At 42.9% G+C, this 21,457-nt stretch overlaps 1 protein-coding gene and 1 long non-coding RNA gene across 17 annotated transcripts in view; one reads left to right on the top strand and one right to left on the bottom strand.

The window, feature by feature from the left end:
- Positions 1-12,113, bottom strand: part of LOC114487342 (uncharacterized) — a 78,945-nt gene extending 66,832 nt beyond the window's left edge. For all 3 annotated transcript variants that reach the window (XR_003682376.2, XR_003682378.2, XR_003682377.1), the window contains exon 1: positions 11,013-12,113. This is a non-coding gene — a long non-coding RNA (uncharacterized lncRNA). The remainder of the gene's footprint in view (positions 1-11,012) is intronic.
- Positions 12,114-12,193: 80 nt separating this feature from the next.
- Positions 12,194-21,457, top strand: part of AAK1 (AP2 associated kinase 1) — a 172,007-nt gene continuing 162,743 nt past the window's right edge. For all 14 annotated transcript variants that reach the window (XR_008618913.1, XM_055089220.1, XM_055089226.1 and 11 more), the window contains exons 1-2: positions 12,194-12,355; positions 12,651-13,039. Coding sequence is in view for 13 of the 14 variants with exons in the window: in XM_055089220.1 (XP_054945195.1) it covers positions 12,877-13,039 (163 nt within the window). In the remaining variant the exon portion in view is untranslated. The remainder of the gene's footprint in view (positions 12,356-12,650; positions 13,040-21,457) is intronic.

Raw genomic sequence — 21,457 nt, 5'->3', positions numbered from 1 at the left:
TGGAGTCTGTCATACAGAGTGAAGTAAGTCAGAAGGAGAAAAACAAATACCATATGCTAACACATATATATGGAATCTTAAAAAAAAAAGGTTCTGATGAACCTAGGGGCAGGACAGGAATAAAGATACAGACATAGAGAATGGACTTGAGGACACAGGGAGGGGGAAGGGTAAGCTGGGATGAAGTGAGAGAGTAGCATGGACATATATACACTACCAAATGTAAAATAGGTAGCTAGTGGGAAGCAGCTGCATAGCACAGGGAGATCAGCTCGGTGCGTTGTTTCCACCTAGAGGGGTGGGATAGTGAGGGTGGGAGGGAGATGCAAGAGGGAGAGGATATGGAGATATATGTATACGTATAGCTGATTCACTTTGTTATACAGCAGAAACTAACAAAACATTGTAAAGCAATTATACTCCAATAAAGATGTTAAAAAAAATTGTGTCCAGGAATTCCATAGGAAACCAGGGTATCTTCTCTAACATTTTTAAAAGCAACAGAAGACATTCACAGATAATCTTTAAAAGCATATCAGTCTCATATCTCTATCTGAGAGATGACTCAAAAAAAACCTCAAAGATCACGTTATAAAAGAACTCTCTGGTGGTATTAAAATAAGGTGAACAAAGAATTTCATCAATGTATTTTTATAATTGTGGTTTCAAAACAATTCAATTGTGAAAAATTATTGAAAGACGAAACAATAATTTCATAATAGTAGCAACTAACATAAAGTGTTAGTCTCTGGTCTAAATGCTTTACACGAATTACCTCATTTAACTCTCAGAACAGCCCAATGATGGTAGATACCATAATTATGTCTATTTTACAGATGAAGAAACTGAAGCACAGGGGAGTTTAGTAATTTGCCTAAAGTCACACAACTAGTGTACTTGCTATTTAACTATTGTCTCTATGCTGTGACCCTGATATTGGAACTCTGCTAATCATATTTCCTAGACTTCCTTGCGAACTGGCTCCCTGTGTCTGCTAATAAGAGGCACTGGAAGAAAACTGTAGGGAGAGAGTAGGAAAGAAGGCTTGTGCTTTCTGTTTTCTAGTACTGTCAGTATTGTTCCACCATCAGCAGCAGACAGCTGGGTCTAGCTCCCAACTTCTTTGGGCATTCCTAGCATGAATCTTGCTTTGCCCCTCAGAGGAATCTTCAGCAGGGGTGGGGCAGGGAACCCTCTCCTCCTCTGAAATCCAAGCACCAGCTGCAGAGAGCCTCCCCTTAAAGATCTGAGCACCAAACCTACAGGGCCTCTCCTCTGAGCTCCTAGGTTCTAGAAACTTGATTTCTTCCTTTTGTTCTCGCAGTCCTAAAGGTTGAAGCTTCTTCCTGCAGTTACTAATCTCTGGTTACCTTAGATTCTTGTTTTTTTCCTTTTAGTCTTGCAACACCTGTGTAACCAATTCCCTGTATTTAATATCTTCTGTTTGAAATACTTAGTGTGTTTCTGTTTTTCTAATTGGACCTTGACTTATACAGTTAGTAAATGACAGGGCTGGGATTCAGATCCAGTAGCCTGACTTCAGAGCTCATACTCTTAATTGCTATTCATATTATTCTAAGTGCTTAAAAACAAAAGAAAAATAAGACAAAAAAGTAAACATGAGGGGCTTCCCTGGTGGCGCAGTGGTTGCGCGTCCGCCTGCCGATGCAGGGGAACCGGGTTCGCGCCCCGGTCTGGGAGGATCCCACATGCCGCGGAGCGGCAGGGCCCGTGAGCCGTGGCCGCTGGGCCTGCGCGTCCGGAGCCTGTGCTCCGCAACGGGAGAGCCCACAGCAGGGGAAGGCCCGCATACCACAAAAAAAAAAAAAAAAAAAAAAAAAAAAAGTAAACATGACTTTAAATAACCCTTGGGACAAAGAAGGACCAAAAATTGTAAAATGTAATTGGAGAATTTAGGTCTTAAATAATGATTAGAGAAAAATTAAAAATCCTGTGACACACAAAAGCTATATTTATTGAGAGTGAAGCTCTAGCTTTAAATGGTTTTATTTTTAAACAAGAAAGAAAAAAGCAAATACACCAAATATTTGTCTAAATAATTAGAAACATAATAAAATAAACCAAGGTAGGGAATTCCCTGACTGGCAGTCCAGTAGTTAAGACTTGGTGCTTTTACTGCCATGGGCCTGGGTTCGATCCCTGGTTGGGGAACTAAGATCCCACAAGCCAAATGGTGCAGAAAATAAAATAAAATAAAATAAAATAAAATAAAATAAAATAAACCAAGGTAAAGCCAAAGGAAAAACAAAATATAAACAAAAGTAGAAAATATGCAAGTCTCATGTCTACTTTTGCTTATCATTTTACCATTTTTAAAAATCCTCAGTGCCTGGCAGACCTCAGAGCTCCTTGCAGATAGTGGAAAAAGTCGATTTTAATGCAATGTTTTCTCTATCAACTAAAACTATTCACACACACATACATAGGTAATATACATGCATACTGAAAATGACAGGGAGGATATCCATCTAACTGTCGTAGGGTTTACTTACGAGTAATGAGATCAATTATTTTTATTCTTCTTCCTTCTGCTTTTCTTCTTCCTGCTTTTCTATATTTCCAAATTTTACAAAATGATTATTCATTATCATAAGTAGAAAAAAAGTTTTTAAAATAACCTTTCATCAAAAAATTTTAAAGTCCTTTGTTATAAAGCAGAAACTAACACACCACTGTAAAGCAATTATACGCCAATAAAGATGTTTAAAAAAATTTTTTTTAAAGGCCTAAGATCAAACTGGGGAAAAGCGTTTTCCATTTATGTGACAAGGGGTTTTAATTAATGTCATTAATATATAAAGACCTGCACATCTAATCTAAAGTAGACACTCAATTTCTATCTTATCACTCTAGTCTAATTATATTATGGTATTTACCATTGTCCAACATTTTTCTTGACTTGTTTGCTCATTTACTGTGTTTTCCTTACCCTGACCCTAACCTAGGCTCTCTTACAAGGAGAAACCTTGTTTATCTTGTTCCACGTCAAATTGCCTATTCCTAGAACAGTGCCTAGTACATGGGAGGAGCTCAGTATATACCAACTGAATAAATAAAAGAGTACTTTCAATCAATTCTTAAAAATGAATGCTCCAACAGAAAAATTGTATAACAATGTGATCTTAAAATGAAGAAATATACATATCCAATAAGTTTTAGACTATAAACTCTATAAGAAAAGGAATATGTCTACCTATTTATCATTATATTTCCAGTTCCTAGCACAGTTTTAACATGAAATAGATACTTAATAAAACAATCAATGAATAAATGAATGAATGAACATAATGTTAAAGAAAAAAATTTCATGACACTTGTCAAAGACAGTAAAGAAGACTTTATCCAGGAGGGACTATTGCAATGAGGATTTGGTGGTAGGGAAGAGACACCAAGCTCAAATCCAAATCCAATCAGGATAAGTAGAGATCTATAGCCAAAGAGCAGGGTGGATGGAAAATTACTAAGAGGAAACATCAAGGCTAGGGGGATTCTTGCTGGTCAGACTCAACAGGATTCTTGCCTTAAGGCAGCCCAATGTGATAAGATATTGAGAGTGAAGGATAAGGAATTTGACCAGATTTCCAGAGTGATCATCTATCAAGGGTCAGGGATTTTCACTAAACTGACCCAGCAGAATTCTTGCTAAAACTGGACTAACTGGGCCAAGGACCGAGCCCAAGGTCAAAGTCTAGTCAAAAAGAGGACTCAGAGGAGCTGATTCAAGTTTGGTCAAGGACAGTCTTTCTCAATGAAAGTCTTTGAAAAATGTTCACTAACTTAAACAATGACAATTAAAGCAAAGAGCACCATCTCTACTTATCAAAATGTAATAGAGGGGACTTCCCTGGTGGTGCAGTGGTTAAGAATCCACCTGCTAATGCAGGGGACATGGGTTTGAGCCCTGGTCCGGAGATCCCACATGCTGCAGAGCAACTAAGCCCTGTGAGCCACAACTACTGAGCCTGTGCTCTAGAGCCCACGAGCCACAACTACTGAAGCCTGCGTGCCTAGAAGCCTGTGCTCCACAACAGGAGAAGCCACCGCAATGAGAAACCCATACACCACAAGGAAGAGTAGCCCTCTGCTTGCCACAACTAGAGAAAGCCCGCGCGCAGCAACGAAGACCCAATGCAGCCAAAAATAAATAAATAAATTAATTTTTAAAAATGTAATAGATCTCTCTCTCTCTCTCTTTTTTTTCCTTTTTTTTTTTTTAAAGACAAGATCACTGGTAGAGAGTGACTGGGGGCTATTTTATTTTAATTAATTAATTTATTTATTTATTTTGGCCATGCTGTGTGGCATGAGGGATCTTAGCTCCCTGACCAGGGATTGAACCCATGCTCCCTGCATTGGGAGTGCAGAGTCTTAACCATTGGACCACCAGGGAAGTCCTAGATTTCTCTGTACAAACTCAGTGTTCACAAGGGTACGGAAATACTTAGGATTTAACGTCTTCTTTTAAGACCAAAAACTTCTTGAGTTGCAAGGAGTATATCTATTTTGTTCATTGTAATAAACTTTCAAAGGCGTAGCCCATGGTGGGGGCTTTAACATTTGTTAACTGAATCACTGAGAGGGGAGCAAATCAGTATTAACTTTCCTAGAGGGTACTTTGGCGCTATAGCTGTAAAAACACTCATACCTTTTGACCCAGTTATTCCATTTAAAAAAAAATCATAGCCTTAGGAAAAAAGTCAAAGAAGCACAAATAAGGATATTCATTCTAATCATATACAGTAAGTCCCCTGCATACAAACCTTCAAGTTGTGAACTTTCAAAGATACAAACATGCAGTCCATCAACATCAGGCGTGAATGAAATTGCAGCTTGCCCTCTATCTCCTATTGCTGACGATCCTTCAGCTCTACCATCTCCCACCTCCTCTCCCTCCTCCAGTCAGTAACTCTTCTTGCCTCTTCACTTGATGCCAGCCCCTGTATGCCAGCTGTTGTACTGTACTACTGTACATTTCAGGGTACTGTACTGTAAGATTAAAAATTTTTTCTTTATTTTTTGTGTTTGTTTGTTTTTTATGTATTATTTGTGTGAAAAGTATTATAAACCTATTACAGTACAGTACTACGTAGCCAATTGTGTTAGTTGGGTGCCTAGGCTAACTTTGTTGGACTTAACGAACAAATTGGACTTACGTACGTGCTCTCAGAATGGAACTCATTCGTATGTAGGGGACTTACTGTATGTATAACAGTAAAATTTTAAAATAAAACAATACAGTATTCAAAGAACAGATTATTAAGAGCAGCCATTAAAAATAAAGCTTCTGAAAAACATGTAATAAAATGGGAAACTATTAAATGAAAAAAAAAGTACCAAATATGTATTGTGATCCAATATGGTAAAAAAACAAAACAAAACAAAACTATTTATGTATGGAAAAATGCTAAAAGGAAATTGATCAAAATGTCAATAGCACAAATAAATGGAAAGATATTCCATGCTCATGGATTGGAAGAATTAATATTATTAAAATGTCCATACTGCCCAAAGCAATATACAGATTCAGTGCAATCCCTAACAAAATTCCAATGGCATATTTCACAGAAACAGAACAAAAAAATCCTAAAATTTGTATGGAACCATAAAAGACCCTGAATAGGCAAAACAATCTTGAGAAAGACAAACAAAGCTGGAGGCATCATGTTCCTTGATTTTGAACTATATTACAAAGCTATAATAATTAAAACAGTATGGTATTGGAATACATACACATAGATCAATGAAATAGAATACAGGGCCCAGAAATAAACGCATGCATATATGAAAAGGAGCCAAGAATATAAAATGGGGAAAGAACAGTTTTTTCAATAAAGTGTTGGAAAAATGGACAGCCACATGCAAAAGAATGAAACTGGACCCCTATCTTATACCATATACAAAAATAATCTCAAAATGGATTAAAGATTTGAAAGTAAGACCTGAAATCATAAGACTCCTAGAAGAAAACATAAGCTACTTGACATAGGTCTTGGCCATGATTTTTTTGAATCTGACTCCAAAAGCAAAAGCAACAAAAGCAAAAATAAACAAGTGGGGCTACATCAAACTAAAAACCTTCTGTACAGCAAAGGAAACCATCAACAAAACAAAAAGGCAACATACTGAATGGGAGAAGATATTTGCAAATCATATATCTAATAAGGGGCTAATATCCAAAAATATAAAGAACTCATATGACTCAATAGCATAAAACAATCTGATTAAAAAATGGGCAGAAGATATGAAGACGTATTTTTCCAAAGAAGACATATGGATGGCCAATAGGTACATGAAAATATGTTCTACACCATCAACCATCAGGGAAAGGCAAGTCAAAACCACAATGAGACACCTTATACCTGTTAAAATGGCTATTATCAAAAAGACTAGAAATAACAAGTGTTGGTGAGGATGTGGAGAAAAGGGTATCTTTGTGCACTGTTGGCAGGAATGTAAATTAGCATAGCCACTATGGAAAACAGAAGGAGTTTCCTCAAAAAAATAAAAAGTAGAACTACCATATGATCCAGCAATTCCACTTCCTGGTAGTTATCTGTAGAAAATGAAAACACTAATTTGAAAAGATATATGCACCTCCCTGTTCATTGTAACATTATTTACAATAGCCAAGGTATGGAAATACCCTGTGTTCACTGATGGATAAATGGATAAAGAAACTACGGTATATATACACAATGGAATAATATTCAGCCATAAAAAAGGAAATCTTGCCACATGTGACAATATGAATGGACCTCAAGGGCATTATGCTAAGTGAAATAAGTCAGAGAAAGACAAATACCATGTGATCTCTGTTATACATATATGTATATATCTCTTAGATGTAGAGAACAGATTGGTGATTTCCAAAGGTGGGGCGGGGGTGAGGGGCCATGGTGGGAGAAACAGGTGACTGTTTTCTTCTTGTTGTTGTTTAAATAAATTGAGTTTTAATAAAAGATGAGGACTGAGAGCTGCCTATTGGACATATTAATGTGGAGAATTGTTGGAGACAGCAAGAATAGACAATCGTATTGAGGTGTTTTTGCAGGAAAGAGGTACAGAAAAATGGGGTAGTTGCTGGAAAAGGATGAAAATTCAAGGTAAATTGATGTCTAACTAATGACATCAAAATGAACTACAGGAGAAGGTGGAAATATGAGAGACCTAGAATGTTTCACCTGCCTTTCATGTTATCCAAGAGGACTGAATATCCTATACACTTTATTCATCCATTGAGATTTAAGGGTATCTAACTTGGACTTTCAGGTCTAGCAACATTTTTGATGAAGGAATTCTGCTAAGAGAACATTTCTATGGTTAATCAGACTATTAGAATTCAATCTAATTATTACCCTGATAAGAAGCATTGAATATGTTTCAGCAATTTTGTTTGATTTTTCGTTAAATTACTAATTCATTTGTTCAAAGTATTTATTGAGCACTCACTACGTATGTGTGAGTCAGTTGCTAAGGACAGAAAGATGAATGTGGTGGAATCCTGAAGGGATAAACACGTAAACCAGTAACGACAGTACAAATTGACATGGGCTATAAATGGAGGTATAGTCGTCCCTCAGGATCCGAGGGGGATTTGTTCCAGGACCCTTCTCAGATACCAAAATCTGCTGATGCTCAAGTCCCTTACACAAAATGGCACAGTATTTGCACATAACTTAATGCACAAGAGATGATACTTTAAATCATCTCTAAATTATAATAAAACCTAATACAATGTAAATGCTATGTAAATAGTTGCTGGCCAAGGTAAATTCAAGTTTTGCTTTTTGGAACTTTCTGGAATTTTTTTTTCTGAATATTTTCCATCTGTATTTGGTTTAATCCTCAGATGTGCAACCGTCAGATACAGAGGTCCAACTGTACATTCAGAGTGCTGTAGTAACAGTAAATAGCAGAACACAGCAGAAGGGGTAGTTGAAAGATTTATAGGGTAACTAAAAGTTGAAAGGGGATTTAGAGTTACAATAGGGCATTGGACTGGAAAATGTTGAGAGGTCCTTGAATATTTGAGCTTCATGAAAACAGTGAATGCAAAAAAAAAAAGTCAATAGCAATTATCTCTGAGTGATTTTTATTCTGAGTTGACTTCTTCATACTTTCTTCAATGATTATATAATTACTTTTCTAACCAGAAAACAAAACAAAACCAAAAAAATCCAAGAAGTCTTTTTAAAGAAAAGAAATGGCTGTTACTATGTCCCTTCTGCTAAACAGGGGCTCTCAAACTTGAAAATGCATCAGAATCACCTGGATGGTTGGTGAAAAGAGATTGCCACCTCTGCCCCTCCCTCCTATTCAACAGATCTAGGTGGGGCCTGATAATTTGCATTTCTAATAAGTTCCACTGGACTAAAAGATTGCAATATAGAATGGCTATATGGTACAGTGAAAATGACTGGGTTTTGAGATCAGGTTGTGATTCTGGTTCTGCCCTTTGCGGGCTGTGTGTAGCAACAGTTGACATACTTTAACCACACTCAGCCTGTTTCCACATTGATAAAATAAAAGTAACACACACTTCATAAGTGTTATTGTGAAGGCTGAATGATATGATTAAATATCCAATGCAGTGCAGGCCTTAGTTAAGGTCCTTAAATAATGTTGGTCCCCTTCCCTTTGATCTCCTCTAAGGATGAACCACACATTTGCCATAACTGGGTTTACTGTGACATGGTTTAGTCACATGACAGGTCAAATCATTTCCTCCAAACCTAACAAAACATGCACATCGCTCTGCTGCTAACAAAATCTTCATTGCTCATTTAGAAAATTGGGGATAATAGTATAATAGTGTCTACTTTGCACAGGTGCATCCATGAGGGTTAAACAAGATACTATGTTAAGTGCCTAAATCAGTAATTGGCATGTGGAAGATGTATAATAACTTTCCTTTCCCTTTCTCTTTAATTGGATATTTCTCCATAGTATCTCCCTGACCAAGTTCAAAATGGTCTAGAATAACTCAAAACAACTTTTCCACCCTAATCAGATTGTTTTCTGTGTCACATTTAATTTGAAGTCAATTATTTGGTTTATTTAAATACTGGTAAGGACAGACTATATAGACTACTGTACTGGATGTTCAAGGAGATAAGTAGAAGACTGTTACCTGATTCTGAGTAGTTGGTTGAGGTGACAATATACTTGAAAAGCTGCAAGGCCAGGTAGGACAAATCATACAGAAAAAAGTGTGGTAGGAGTTTTCAGATTACAGTGGTTGATCTGATTATTTTACACTAAGATCTAGAGAATTACTGAGTTGTAAGAGAACTATGGCTTTATGGCTGAGAAAATAGGTCCAGAGAGCTAAGTGGTCTAGGGGCACAGCTATGGAGTGGCAGGGGTTTCCTGTCTCCCGGTCCTGTGCTGCTTATAGATATGTTTCTTACTTTAAGGAGGCAGTTTGGTGTAGCTAGTTAAGCACTGGGTTCTGAAGCTAAAATGCTTGGATTTGAGTCCTGATTTTTCCAGTTACTATCTGTGTGACTTTGGGCAAGTCACTTATCTCTATGCTTCAGTTCCTCCATCTATAAAGTGAAAATAATAATAGTACCTTATTTCATAGGGTTGTTGTGAGGATTCACTAACTTAATATATGTAAAGCATTAAAAACTGTAGTTTTGACATTATAACTGCCATTAGTCTCTAAGAGAATGGAAGACAAGAAGTCCAGTCTTCTGTTTTTTCCTTCTTTTTCTTCTTCTTTTTAAAACTTCCTCCCTCAGATTCTGATCAAAGCATCCAAATGAGTGCTCAATAAATACATGTTAGCTACCTTAATCTTATAGGATAAAAACACATTTTTGTATCTCAGAAGTAAGACTTGGGATTTGCATAAGTCAGGCCTAGTCTGGTAATAGAAAGTCTAGAAAAGTAAAAACTGAGATAGCAACAGATTCTAGGATCCAACAGGGCTTCTTTAAAAAAGCCAGGCAAGGGACTTCCCTGGTAGCGCAGTGGTTAAGAATCCACCTGCCAGTGCAGGGGACACGGGTTCGATCCCTGGTCCAGGAAGATCCCACATGCCGAGACGCAACTAAACCCATCTGCCACAAATATTTAGCCTGCGCTCTAGAGCCTGTGCACAGCAACTACTGAGTCCCTGTGCTGCAACTACTGAAGCCCATGCGCCTAGAGCCCGTGCTCTGCAACAAGAGAAGCCACCGCAATGAGAAGTCCGCTCACCGCAGCGAAGAGTAGCCCCCGCTCGCCGCATCTAGAGAAAGCCCACGCGCAGCAACGAAGACCCAACACAGCCAAAAAAATAAAAGAAATTTAAAAAAGAAAATAAAAAAGCCAGGCAAGATCAATAGATGCAGAAAAAGATGGAGGTCAATGAATCTAATTTTAAATATGCTTTCCCATCTACTTTAAGATCTATTCCAAACTTCCTTGGAGAAAATTTAGACTTTTAAGGAAAGTGCAGAGAACATGCCTCCCATGGGCTTGCTTCGAGGGAATGTTTCAGCAGGTGCTGCATTCCGCCCTGGAGGTGGCTGCATGGATTTGTGAATTGAGGTGACAACATTGACTCCCCCCTAAAGAAAAGATGCTGTCTCTACACAGGAACTTTAACTGATCGTTTAACTACAATGATACTACTTGAAACATGAGGAAGAAAGAGGAAGAGGAGGAGGAGAAAAGGGAGAAGGAAAAGAGGGAGGAGAAAAAAGAGAAGGAGGAGGAAAAAGAGGAAGAAGCAGCAGAAACCGCTGTCAAGCCAGTCACAACCCAGTTCAATAGTCATTTTAGAAAAAGCAAGAACTAGCCCCCCTGATCCCCCCTCCGCCCTGGAGCACCTTTCTCTACGCTCCTCAAATGCCTGCTGAAAAAATTCTGGGACTAATTTACAAGCCAAGAAGGCTGTCGCAGAATTAGGAAGAGCAGGTGGAGGTGAGAAATAACCTATATTGAGGGACTTGAAAAATCATGGATTTGGGGAGGGGGGATGGGCAGGGATTTGGCACTACCTTCAGCATCATCTAACAGGAAATCTAGGGATGGCAGAGGTTCCAAGAGGGGTCCCAAATCTTCTGCATTTTGCAGTTGCAAATCACATCGTCCACCTCCACTCTCGGCACTCCGGCGGTATCAGGATAAAATAAACATCAAAAGGGGAATCTTGAAGTGAAAACAAATAGCAGAAGGTCAGCCTAGAGTTCGTGTGGGAGTGGCTTAACAAAGGTCAGCACAGCCACAGCATCAGAAAAGGTGGAAGAATTAAGGGTCACCGACAGACGAGCCCCAAAGTTTGGGGTTTGGGTCTCCTGGTACCCTACGATTTGCCCCGCACACACACCCTTTAAGTTTCTCAGTTTGAGTCTCGCCTGTAGACTTCCTGAAAAGACACGGTCTTATTAAGCGTTCTCACAGCGCCTAGCTCAGAGCTGACCCGTGAGCCGGTCCTCAATAACACCTGTGAGCAAACGCGGCTTTTGAAGTTGGAGGAGGAAGGGCTCTGGGTTTATTTATGTTAGGGTTGGCTTTCGGGTGTGGCCTGGCACCAACTGCCAGCAAAAATTTCCCGATCACCTCCGGTCTTCCACCTCTGCCCAGGTGACGTCGGTAAGCCCCGCAGGACCAGCTAGGGGCTAAGCGGCTAAGCCGCGTCCTTCAGGTGTCAGTCTCGATCCGTTCGGAAACCACAATCCCCAGAATCCCTGTGCAGGGAGGTCAAGTCGCAAATAAGATGGCTCCAGAAGGGTGGGACATGCAGCAGGGTGGAAACCCTGGTTCCTGGCAGTTTCTTTACCGGATGTGTTTAAATAACTGAATCCCCACAAATGCACCACTCCACTAACCACCTTCGTGGCCGAGGAGGCCACCGCAGCCGCCTCTCTCGGTCGTCCAGGGGCATCCTGGGAGTTGCAGTCCAGCCGCTGGGCTGCGCCGAAAAACCTTTCCCATAGTGCCCTACGGATCGGGCAATTTCAACATTCTTTTCCAAAACTCTCTCCGCACTGAGATCCCCTTTCCCAGGTCCCCTTCTCTCCGACAACTTCTTCCCGTCTGTGGCGACAGAGCGGCGGCCGCCGCTGGCCTGGGCCCTTGGCCGGGTCGCCCCGAGAGGCACTTCCGGCGGCGGTTCACTTCCTGGTTGGGTGGATGGAGCCGAGCGGGAGCGCGCGCGGGGGAGGGGCGGCGGGTTAGTCTCCGCCGGGCGCTCCGGGGATCAGCTGGCGGGCGGGCGGGCGCCGAACGCGGCCCCGGCTCTCGCTGCAGCGCCGCCTCCTCTCCTTGTCGCAGGCCGGCCCGGCGGCCGTGACAATGTTGCGGCGCTGGTAGCTGGGTGCCGGCCGCCAAGCCATCTCAAGTGGGTGCCGCTGGGATGCTGCCTCGCGGGGCGGCGGGGAGACCGGGGAGGAGGGGAAGCAGTGCCGGGTTGGGTCAGCGCTGCCCGAGGCGGCCCGAATCCCTCCTTTTTCAGACCCCTGGGCACGGGGTCCCGGGTTCTGGGGCCGGGGACGCGTTTTCAGCCCCAGGGTTTTTCTAAGAAAATGCATGAAGCGTTTCCCCAGGATGGTGGCTTTTGCTCCCCCTAGGACTCAGCAGTTGAATTTTTAAGTGTGTTCCTGATTCATCCTCTCTCTCTTCCTCTGTCATCACAGGTTTAAACTTACACGAATCGCTCTCTTGAGGAGGAGGGGACCGCCGCGCGATTGACACGCATATTCCTATAGGCATCCTCCCTCAGCCCCCACCCCCTCGGCCGGATTCGGGTGGCTCCTCTCCTAGCTGAAATCCGAGAAGAAATCCTTGGATCTCTTGTTTTAAAAAAAAAAAAGAAAATCTAGAAACCGTCGGTATTTTGCTTTACTGCTTCCTTTTCGCAAGATGAAGAAGTTTTTCGACTCCCGGCGAGAGCAGGGCGGCTCTGGCCTGGGCTCCGGCTCCAGCGGAGGAGGGGGCAGCACCTCGGGCCTGGGCAGTGGCTACATCGGAAGGGTGTTTGGCATTGGGCGACAGCAGGTCACTGTGGACGAGGTGTTGGCGGAAGGTATGGTGGGACTCTTTCAGTGCGCCGTAAATTAAAATCTTGTGCTGATGCAGCAAGACGTTGAATGTATGAATGGGTTTTGACCAGTTGACCCTCCCTTCCCCCTCCCCTTGCCCTGTGAATCATTGTCCTTGAGAAATTTGAAACTGAGATTTCAAAGTGACAGGGCTTTATGGGGTGGGGGGAATTTGCCAGAAATTGTTTACCTCGGTGGCCTTTTATTAAAAAAAAAAAATTGACAAGCCAATTCTTGCCTGCCTCACCGAATTGAGGATCAGACAAGAAAACGTATGTGTGAAAGTGTAAAGCTTCACATCAAATGTAGGTGTGGGGCTTGTCATCCTCCTGAAACTTGAAATACTGATGTGAGGGCTGAGCGGTGGGGATGGGGGACCTTTAAGAGGGGTTTCTTCTCCTACCCAACTTTCCCACTCCCTTGAGCAGGCACTGGAAGGAAGAGAGGATTTTCAGAGAATCAGAGTGTGTTTTTCTAAGAGCCAAGGCTCTTGGTGGATTTGACTAGCTTTGTTTCCTGACCCAACTGTAATCAGGTCCCCAGGATGCAGCTAAGATAACAAATTATATGAAATGAATGTGGTTATTTTGAAATCAGTCCAGTAGGCCCCTCTTTCTCCTGTTCTTGTTTTTTGGTTTGTGTGTGTGTGTGTGTGTGTGTGTGTGTGTGTGTTTGTGTTTTGCCAAAAGAATTACTTGAGAGTGGCCTCCGATTTTTGCTTTTTCTCTTTTGGAGAGGATGTTATTTAGATCTGCTGTGTAAATTCCCTACACGCTTGTTCATCTGTGTATCTATAGACATGTAGATATATATCTTTATCCCCCAGGCTGTCCTGAAATCTTTGCATGTCTCTTTTGGTAACCTTAACATCGACCTTCATAATTATGCCAGACTCATAATTTTCACAGCCCATTACCTGCCTAGTGAGCTTTTATTTTTAATAAAAGCAGCAATTTCCTTGGCATGAAGCTATTCAAACTAATTGGATGGGGCCAACCTGCTGTAGGTTGTTTTATCAGCCGAGAGGGGATGGGGGAAGGGGAGGCCTCTATTACTGCAGCATGGTGGGGGAACAGTTTATCAGCAGGAGAAGAAGCCTTCTTGCAAGCTAAGGTTGGAGCAAGGGCCCCAACCTGGGCCTGGGACATGCCTGACACGGTGAGTGTTGCTCGTGGTGGGTTTGGAGGAGGAGCTGTTTGGCTGTCAGCTTGTGTCAGCATGGGATTCAGCTGGGCCCAGTTTTCTGGGGTTACGGTTGAAGCCTTTTTAAAAACACTGGTTTAAAAAAGATCTGGCAGTTGATGTCCTTATGAAATTGTTGCTCTTTTCCATTTTCAGTACTGCTCTAGCTGGACTTAATCCGGGGCCTGAGTCACTGTCCCTCTGGATCCTTCCTTGTGGGCTTTGGTGCAGGATGGGAGATACTTCTGTGCCCGCTGCCAGATCCACACCCTTGAGTCTGGTCTGTCTGTTTCATACCTGTGCCAAAGCCCTTGACTGCAGTGGGACGGAGAAATGGAGAAGGAGTGTGTGAGGGAGAAATCAAGAGGAATGAAGGGGCACAGAGCTCTTTCTTTCCCTCTCAACGGCCTCTGCTGAACTTAGAGCCCAGAAACATTTTGTTCAGCTAGGATATTGTCTCATTAGATGTGATACTACGCTAAGCAGTGCGTTTTCTCGGAGTCTGAGTTGACGGGGAGGAGAAAAGGCAAAATTGGTCTTTTTTTATCTAGGCTGCCCTTCTCTTCCCCAGAATTCATCCCTGAGAACTGCACATCCTGCATTATGGTATTTGTAAATGGAACTGAGGGCTTGCAGCTCTGTATTCATTCGTTTATTCATTCAACAAACAGTTACGGAGTGTCTGTGATGTGCCAGGCACCGTGCTAGGCTCTGGGGCATATGATTTAAAACTAGATGCTGGAATTTACAAACTACTTTGAGAGATGGAAAACAGCCACTTAAAACAGAGCAATATGTGCTATCATGGAGATAAGCTTAGGGTGCAGCGGCCTCCAATTTTAGAGAGCCAAGAACTGCTTGCTGCAGGAAGTGACTGGCTGAAGGACGAGCAGGAGTTATCCAGGTACGGTGACGGCATGGACAAAGACTCAACTAGGTCTGGCAGTGTTGCCCTCTTCATGTTCTTTGACTGTAACTGAATTTGAATATGTGGTTCTTAGAAGTATGTAGCTGTGTAGGAGCCAGTATACAAAGTACTTGTGAAGAACCCACCAAGTACAAAGGCACTGCTAGGTTCTGGGAAGGATATAGGGAGGTTTAAAGTATGATGCCTTCATTTAAGGAGCTGTCCGTGAATTTATGAAAACAAGGCAAACATTCACCCCTACAGCAGCATGTTACCAGGGCTGTCTGTGGAATCAGGTAGCTCTAGATTCAAATTCTGGATCGGTTCTTTACTAGCTGTGAAACCTTGGGTAAGACGTTTCAAACCTCTCTTGAATCTCTGTTTCCCTATGGCACTCTCAAAGTGTGGAGCCAGGGCCCAGAGCATGCGCATCACGTGGGAGCTTGTTAGAAGTGCAGATCCAGGCCTCGACCCATAAACTTGGTTGTGGGGCTTTAACACGTTCCTGGAGAGGTTCTGCTGCCAGCTAAAGTTTCAGAACCACTGCCCTACGGAGCGGTCTTGAATATTAACTGAGGCAATGTATGTAAATTATTTAACATTTTTCAGATGTTCAGTAATTGGTAGCCATTATTTCTCAGCCAGGAGGAATGGGGGGCAATGTGAAGGCTAGTTTGACTGCAGCAGTCTGCAGCTCTCCTTTCCCCCAGTGTGGGTAGACACAGCCAAATGTTCTTTGCAGAGGCATCAGCAGCTCTCCTTAAAGGGTCAACAGATGTTTTGGGTAGCCTTGCTCCTTCCTGAACCCTCTTCTCTTTGAGTCCCCAGGTGCTGACCTAGCCACCAGTCCCAGCCAGTGTTGTCTTAGGATGATGAGAGTCATGCATCAAAGTGCCCAGGGCTGGGGCTTCCCTGGTGGCGCAGCGGTTGCGCGTCCGCCTGCCGATGCAGGGGAACCGGGTTCGCGCTCCGGTCCGGGAGGATCCCACGTGCCGCGGAGCGGCTGGGCCCGTGAGCCATGGCCGCTGGGCCTGCGCGTCCGGAGCCTGTGCTCCGCGACGGGAGAGGCCACAGCAGAGGGAGGCCCGCATACCACAAAAAAAAGACCAAAAAAAAAAAAAAAGTGCCCAGGGCAGTGGCCAGGCAGTTCAGGGAGGGGTGATGTGCTGGGCTTCAAGCTCAGACCCTGTTACCACCTCATCTCACTGACCGTCCCTTTTTCCCTCATGTGGGTTTGGTCTGTACTTTACAGTGAGGAATCGCAGGAGCCCCAAGGAGGAGGTGCTGGAGTGTAAGGCAGGAGCGTGCCTGGGCTGCCATCTTTCCATCAGCGGCATCAGCCCCAGTCGCCCAGCTTCCCTCACTAGTCCAGTGGGGGTTTGTCCGTCTGGGGGAAGTGAAGGTTCTAAGTCACGAGTTCAGAGGGGTCTGGCTTTGTGTAGGCTGGTGCAGGGGAGGATATTTTCTCTCTAGCTTCCTCAGCGAAGATGCCATGATGAGATGCTAAATCATGTGTGAGGTAACGGGCGTGTGATGTCAAGGGAAGATCTGGTTTAAGCTTCCAGAATGAGCTCAATGGGAAAAGTGGAGCAATGCTCAAAGGAGGACTGAGAGGCTATGCTTTTGTCATATCCCCTTAGCTATATGAGGCCTTACATCTAAGCTCCAGACGATACGTAAATGTTGACTACCTGCTGTGTCCAAGACGGCATTCCTGAACATTCTCTATAAGGTGGAGCAGGGGGCCCTTCAGGAAAGTTTTCTGGCCTACACTAAAGGAATTCAGGTCTAGGGCTAACGAGAACTACTCAGTAAGTCTCCATATCAGTAAACTTTGACAGTTTCTCCTACCTACAGTGCAAAGTAGTGAGGCTTAAAAAATACGTGTGAAATCACCTAAACCAAACAAATGTGTGTGCGTGTGTGTGTATGTGTGTGTGTACGTATGGCATAAATATGTGTTGGTGGTATCAGTATGACGCATGCGTGTATTTGTTTAGTGAACGTTTGTTGGTGCCTTCTCTGTGGCAGGTGTTGTATTAGGCTCCAGAGCTACTGGGATGAATGGGACTTGGGCCAGGCTCTTAAGGAGCTCATAGACCAGCAAATAACGCTAAGATAAGTGTGCAGCACTTAGCATGGTCCTGGGTGTGGAGTAGGTAGTAAAAAGATGTTATGAGATGATAAAGGGCCTGGGGCTGAGGGTTTCCAGATGAAGTGTCGTTTGAACAGGAATGGAAATTACCCAGCATATGTTCCAGATGAGGGTTACTCAAGCCTTTCTAAGCAGAAAGAATAGCACATGCAAAAGTGCGGAGAGGGGAGACAGTATGGTGAGTTCTGGGAAAACTGGCTAGTCTGGTGTTATCATTTTGGTTATTAGAAGTTTCCCTTCCAGAGTCAAGGAAAGAAGGACATGGCATGGTAGAAGGCAGTTCTTTTACATTTGCTCCCTGGCTGTGCTGGCTGCTTGCTTTCCCCAGTGGCCCTGGGCCTTCTGAGTAACCATTGGCTAGCTGTCCAGTGCGCACTGCTTCCCTCTGTGCCTCAGCCCTTTGCCAGTAGTGGGGGCGAGGAGGTGTCTGGTGTCTGGGGAAGGAGTGGTCCCGAAGGTTCGAAGAGAGGCAAGAAGCTTGAAGCAGAAGCAGGCGGGGGAGTGAGAAGACCAGTGTTACAGGAAGGAGTGGACAGGGGAGATAATGAGGGTGTTTGACCCAAGCAGAAGGTATGTTGGAGAGAAAAGAAAAGGAAATAAGGCCACGGAGAGCTTCAGCGCCAGGCGGGGAGGTTGGCTATAAGCGTGTGAGGTCTTCTCTTGATGCAAACAACCAATTTGACCCCTCCCACTTCAGATGTCTCTGCCTGCTGGGAAGTCTGGTTTTTTAGTGGCAACTGCAGATTTTCAGGGGGTGGCTTGTGAATGGTGTCTTCTTCCTGGCTTTGGGCATGATGACGGTTATAGCTTTGCTAAATATAGCCAAATCTCGAATTCAGAAATGAAATCTAGAATAAGTCATTGCGTGGTCAAAGCCTTTCCTTTGGTCTTTCTAACAAAGTCACACTCATTTAATGAGAGGCCATGAAGACCGAGAAACAGTTTCCTGTGGGTTTTGAGAGGGAGGGTATGGGGGAAGGCATACACTTGTACCTCAGTAGCTAAAACTGCATGTAGAGTACACAGGAAAAGCTTGGTAAATATTAATAAAGAAGACATGAAAACATACTACTGCATCAGAGCAGTCATTTTACCTTGCAGTATTTGAAAGTTGACACTTGAGACAGAGAGGGGACTCACCCCACCGTCCACCTTCATCTTGTCCTCTTCAAAGGATAGATGCTTTCTGAGCTGCTTAAGAAATCCCTGTGTCATCTGCATCTTTAAGGGCCAAACAGTGATAATCATAGAAATGAGATTGCCTATTGAAGTAGCATCCAGCACTTGAAGTAGCAGAGCATAGCCTTCAGCCTACTTTTCTGGAGACATCTTTTGGTGTGTTTGGTGTGGTGGCGGGAGCACTGCAGTGTGATTGGAAGACCGAGGTTTGTTCGTTCATTCTTTGCCGTGTTCGGTAACCATGCCTGTGCTGGACGTCATGCAGTGATTAAATAAGACACGGCTCTGCCTTGAGGAACTCACTATCATAGAACTTCAGACACACGAGCAAATAGCGCTACGTGCTGTGATGAGGGATGTACAAGGGCTAGGGGACAGACATGAGGGAGCCATTAATCTTGTGGGGTGAGGAGTAGTCAGGGAAAGCTAAAGAAAGTGGTACTTGAAATGTGTCTTCAAAAATAAGAACTTAGTACTAGATGTACAGGGTCAAGAGAACATTCTAGGCAGAGAGAATAACCAAAGACACAAAAGCAGGAAAGTGCACTGCTTGCTGAGAGCTGTATGTTTTGAGACAGTAGTGATCTACTAGTGTCCAGTGCTGTGCAGGCCAGTAAATAGCCACTAGCCACATATGGGTATTTAAATTTAAATTATCTGATATAAGATAAAAATTTAATTTGTCAGACACAGTAGCCACATTTCAGTTGATTAATAGCCACGTGTGCCTAAGGCCTACAATTTTGGACAACACAGACGGAGAAAATTTCATCATCAGAGAAAGTTCTTTGGGCAGTGTTGGTTTAGAGCAATAGTCTTTTAAACTTTTTGGGTAGAATAACACTCAGTTTATAGACATGCTCTCCCTTGTTTATTTACATTATATTCGTGGCCTGCTGTCATTAGCTAATAATTGAAGGCATAGTATGTACTTATAGTGAAGTTCATCATTTATGATAGTGGTGGCACATCCATACTTTAAGTAATCTCAGCAAGTTTTCGGTGAACTTATTGTCATATCTTATTAGACTGTGATTGTTTCTACGTTGTAGTGTGACTGATGCAGAGGACACTGGGATAGAAGTCAGGCCCTGCCATTCTCTTGTTGCTCACCTATGCTTGTGTTATCTTTATCCAAGCTTTCTTTACAGGAATCTTTTTAATCCCCTTGTTTGTTTTATGAGGGCTAATCCATTTAAAACAAATGTAATCATTAAACGCACTTAACCGAGCACATGGACTGCAGTACCTCTCAGTACATCTCAGCCTTTGCTACGGAGCTTCCGCTCTTCCCCCAGGATTCCATCAGATTAGTCTGAGACGCGTGACTGACATTTGGACTTGATGGAAACATTAGAGATGGACCATATATTAAATATTAGTAAAGATAAAAATCTTATTTTTTAAGATGACAGTTAATATAAATAGTCTCATATTTTCTTTCTAAACCCAGTGGATTGCTTTGTGTACCTCTGTTTGGAGACCACTGGTCTAGAGCAGTGGTTCTCAACCAGGGGCGACTATCCCCAGGTGACATTTAGCAACATCTGGAGACATTTTTGATTGTCACAGGATGGGGTAATACTGGCAGCTAGTGAGTTTAGGCCAGGGCTCCTGCTAAACGTCCTACAGTGTACACGATTTCCCCACCCCCAACAGAGAATCATCCAGACCCAAATGTCAGCAAGGTGGTACAGCATGATGTGTCAGCCAGTATGGGGACGGAGAGGAGTCAGAGGTGGCTCAGAAGGGTCTAATTTGCTGTGTGACTTCAGGCAAATCACTTAATTTTTAAATTCATTTTCTCAGAATCAGCAAGCCAGCGATCTTTCTTAACCTATTATGGTTAAAAGTCTTCACGTCATTTTCTGTGTAAAACAGCTACTTCCAGAGTAAACCGGTAAAACAACAGAGATAGAACTGCAAGTCTGTGTGGGTCCTGGCTGAGAGGAGTTATAGCAGTACTCTCCACTGACTGCATGTGAATTGTGAGCTTTAAAAAATTCTCCCCATAGTCCCATATCTGAGCAACCCCAAAATGTGGTGGAAGCATTTTCTGACTTGAATTACTCAGAGCGAGGTTCAGTTGGGAAGGGATATTAAAGGTCAGAATGTTATGAGAGAAGTTGTTGGTAATCCTTTGTGTAAGGAAGAGTCTGGCACTTGCAGCTAAGGGTCTTGGGTTCAAGTTCTTTCACATCTGCTACTTGTCGGCTTTGGGGAAGTCGTTTAACTATTGTGAGCCTTTGCTTCCTCACTGTAGTAAACGTCCTTCCTACCTCTGTAGGGATGCTGTGAATATGAAGTGAGAGGCTGGAGGTATAATACAGAGAGCATAAGAGCTTGCCCCTCCAGCCAGGAGGAGCAAGGTTTACTGAGCATCTAGCATATTCTTTACCAGCTCTGTGTGAGGTGCTATGGCAGAGAGAAGTAATGGAAAGCTTGGCTCCTGCCCTCCCAGTTGACGTGACGTGACCAACACGCAGGAAACAAGCGCACCCCACAAGACAATAGCTATTGAAATGCTGGCGTGTGTGGTGTACTCTCTAAATTCTGGAGGGGTTGAGGGGAAGGAGGGCAATGAGGACTGAGATGGTTAGGCAAGGTTTCCTGGAGTGGGATTGTTCTCAACTGTGAGTCTTTTCTCTGGAACCCCTTCTTCAAGGAACCTTGTTTTAGGGAACATATCTAGTTCAGCACCTTTGCACATGTTATATTCTTAGTAAAGTTGAAGTATTGCAACATTTTTAGTCTCTTTCGAGGAACAGCGTTGCCTACATAAATAAATCATATGTTCTGTGTTTATACCCAAAGTAAAAAAGCTTTTTCATTCTATGTGATTTTGAATCAGGAATGATGAGTATCAGCACGTTAAGGCAATACTGGCTGCCAGATTTTGTGCTTACTTTCTTCCTCCATTATTATCTTTATTATTATTAGTCTGTGTGTTTTTTTTTTTTTTTTTTTTTTTTTTTTTTT

Source organism: Physeter macrocephalus, chromosome 12 (assembly GCF_002837175.3).
Source record: "Physeter macrocephalus isolate SW-GA chromosome 12, ASM283717v5, whole genome shotgun sequence".
Taxonomy (NCBI): Eukaryota; Metazoa; Chordata; class Mammalia; order Artiodactyla; family Physeteridae; genus Physeter; species Physeter macrocephalus.
Note: the sequence above shows the minus strand (reverse complement) of the source record. Positions and strands in the feature narration are given on the sequence as shown.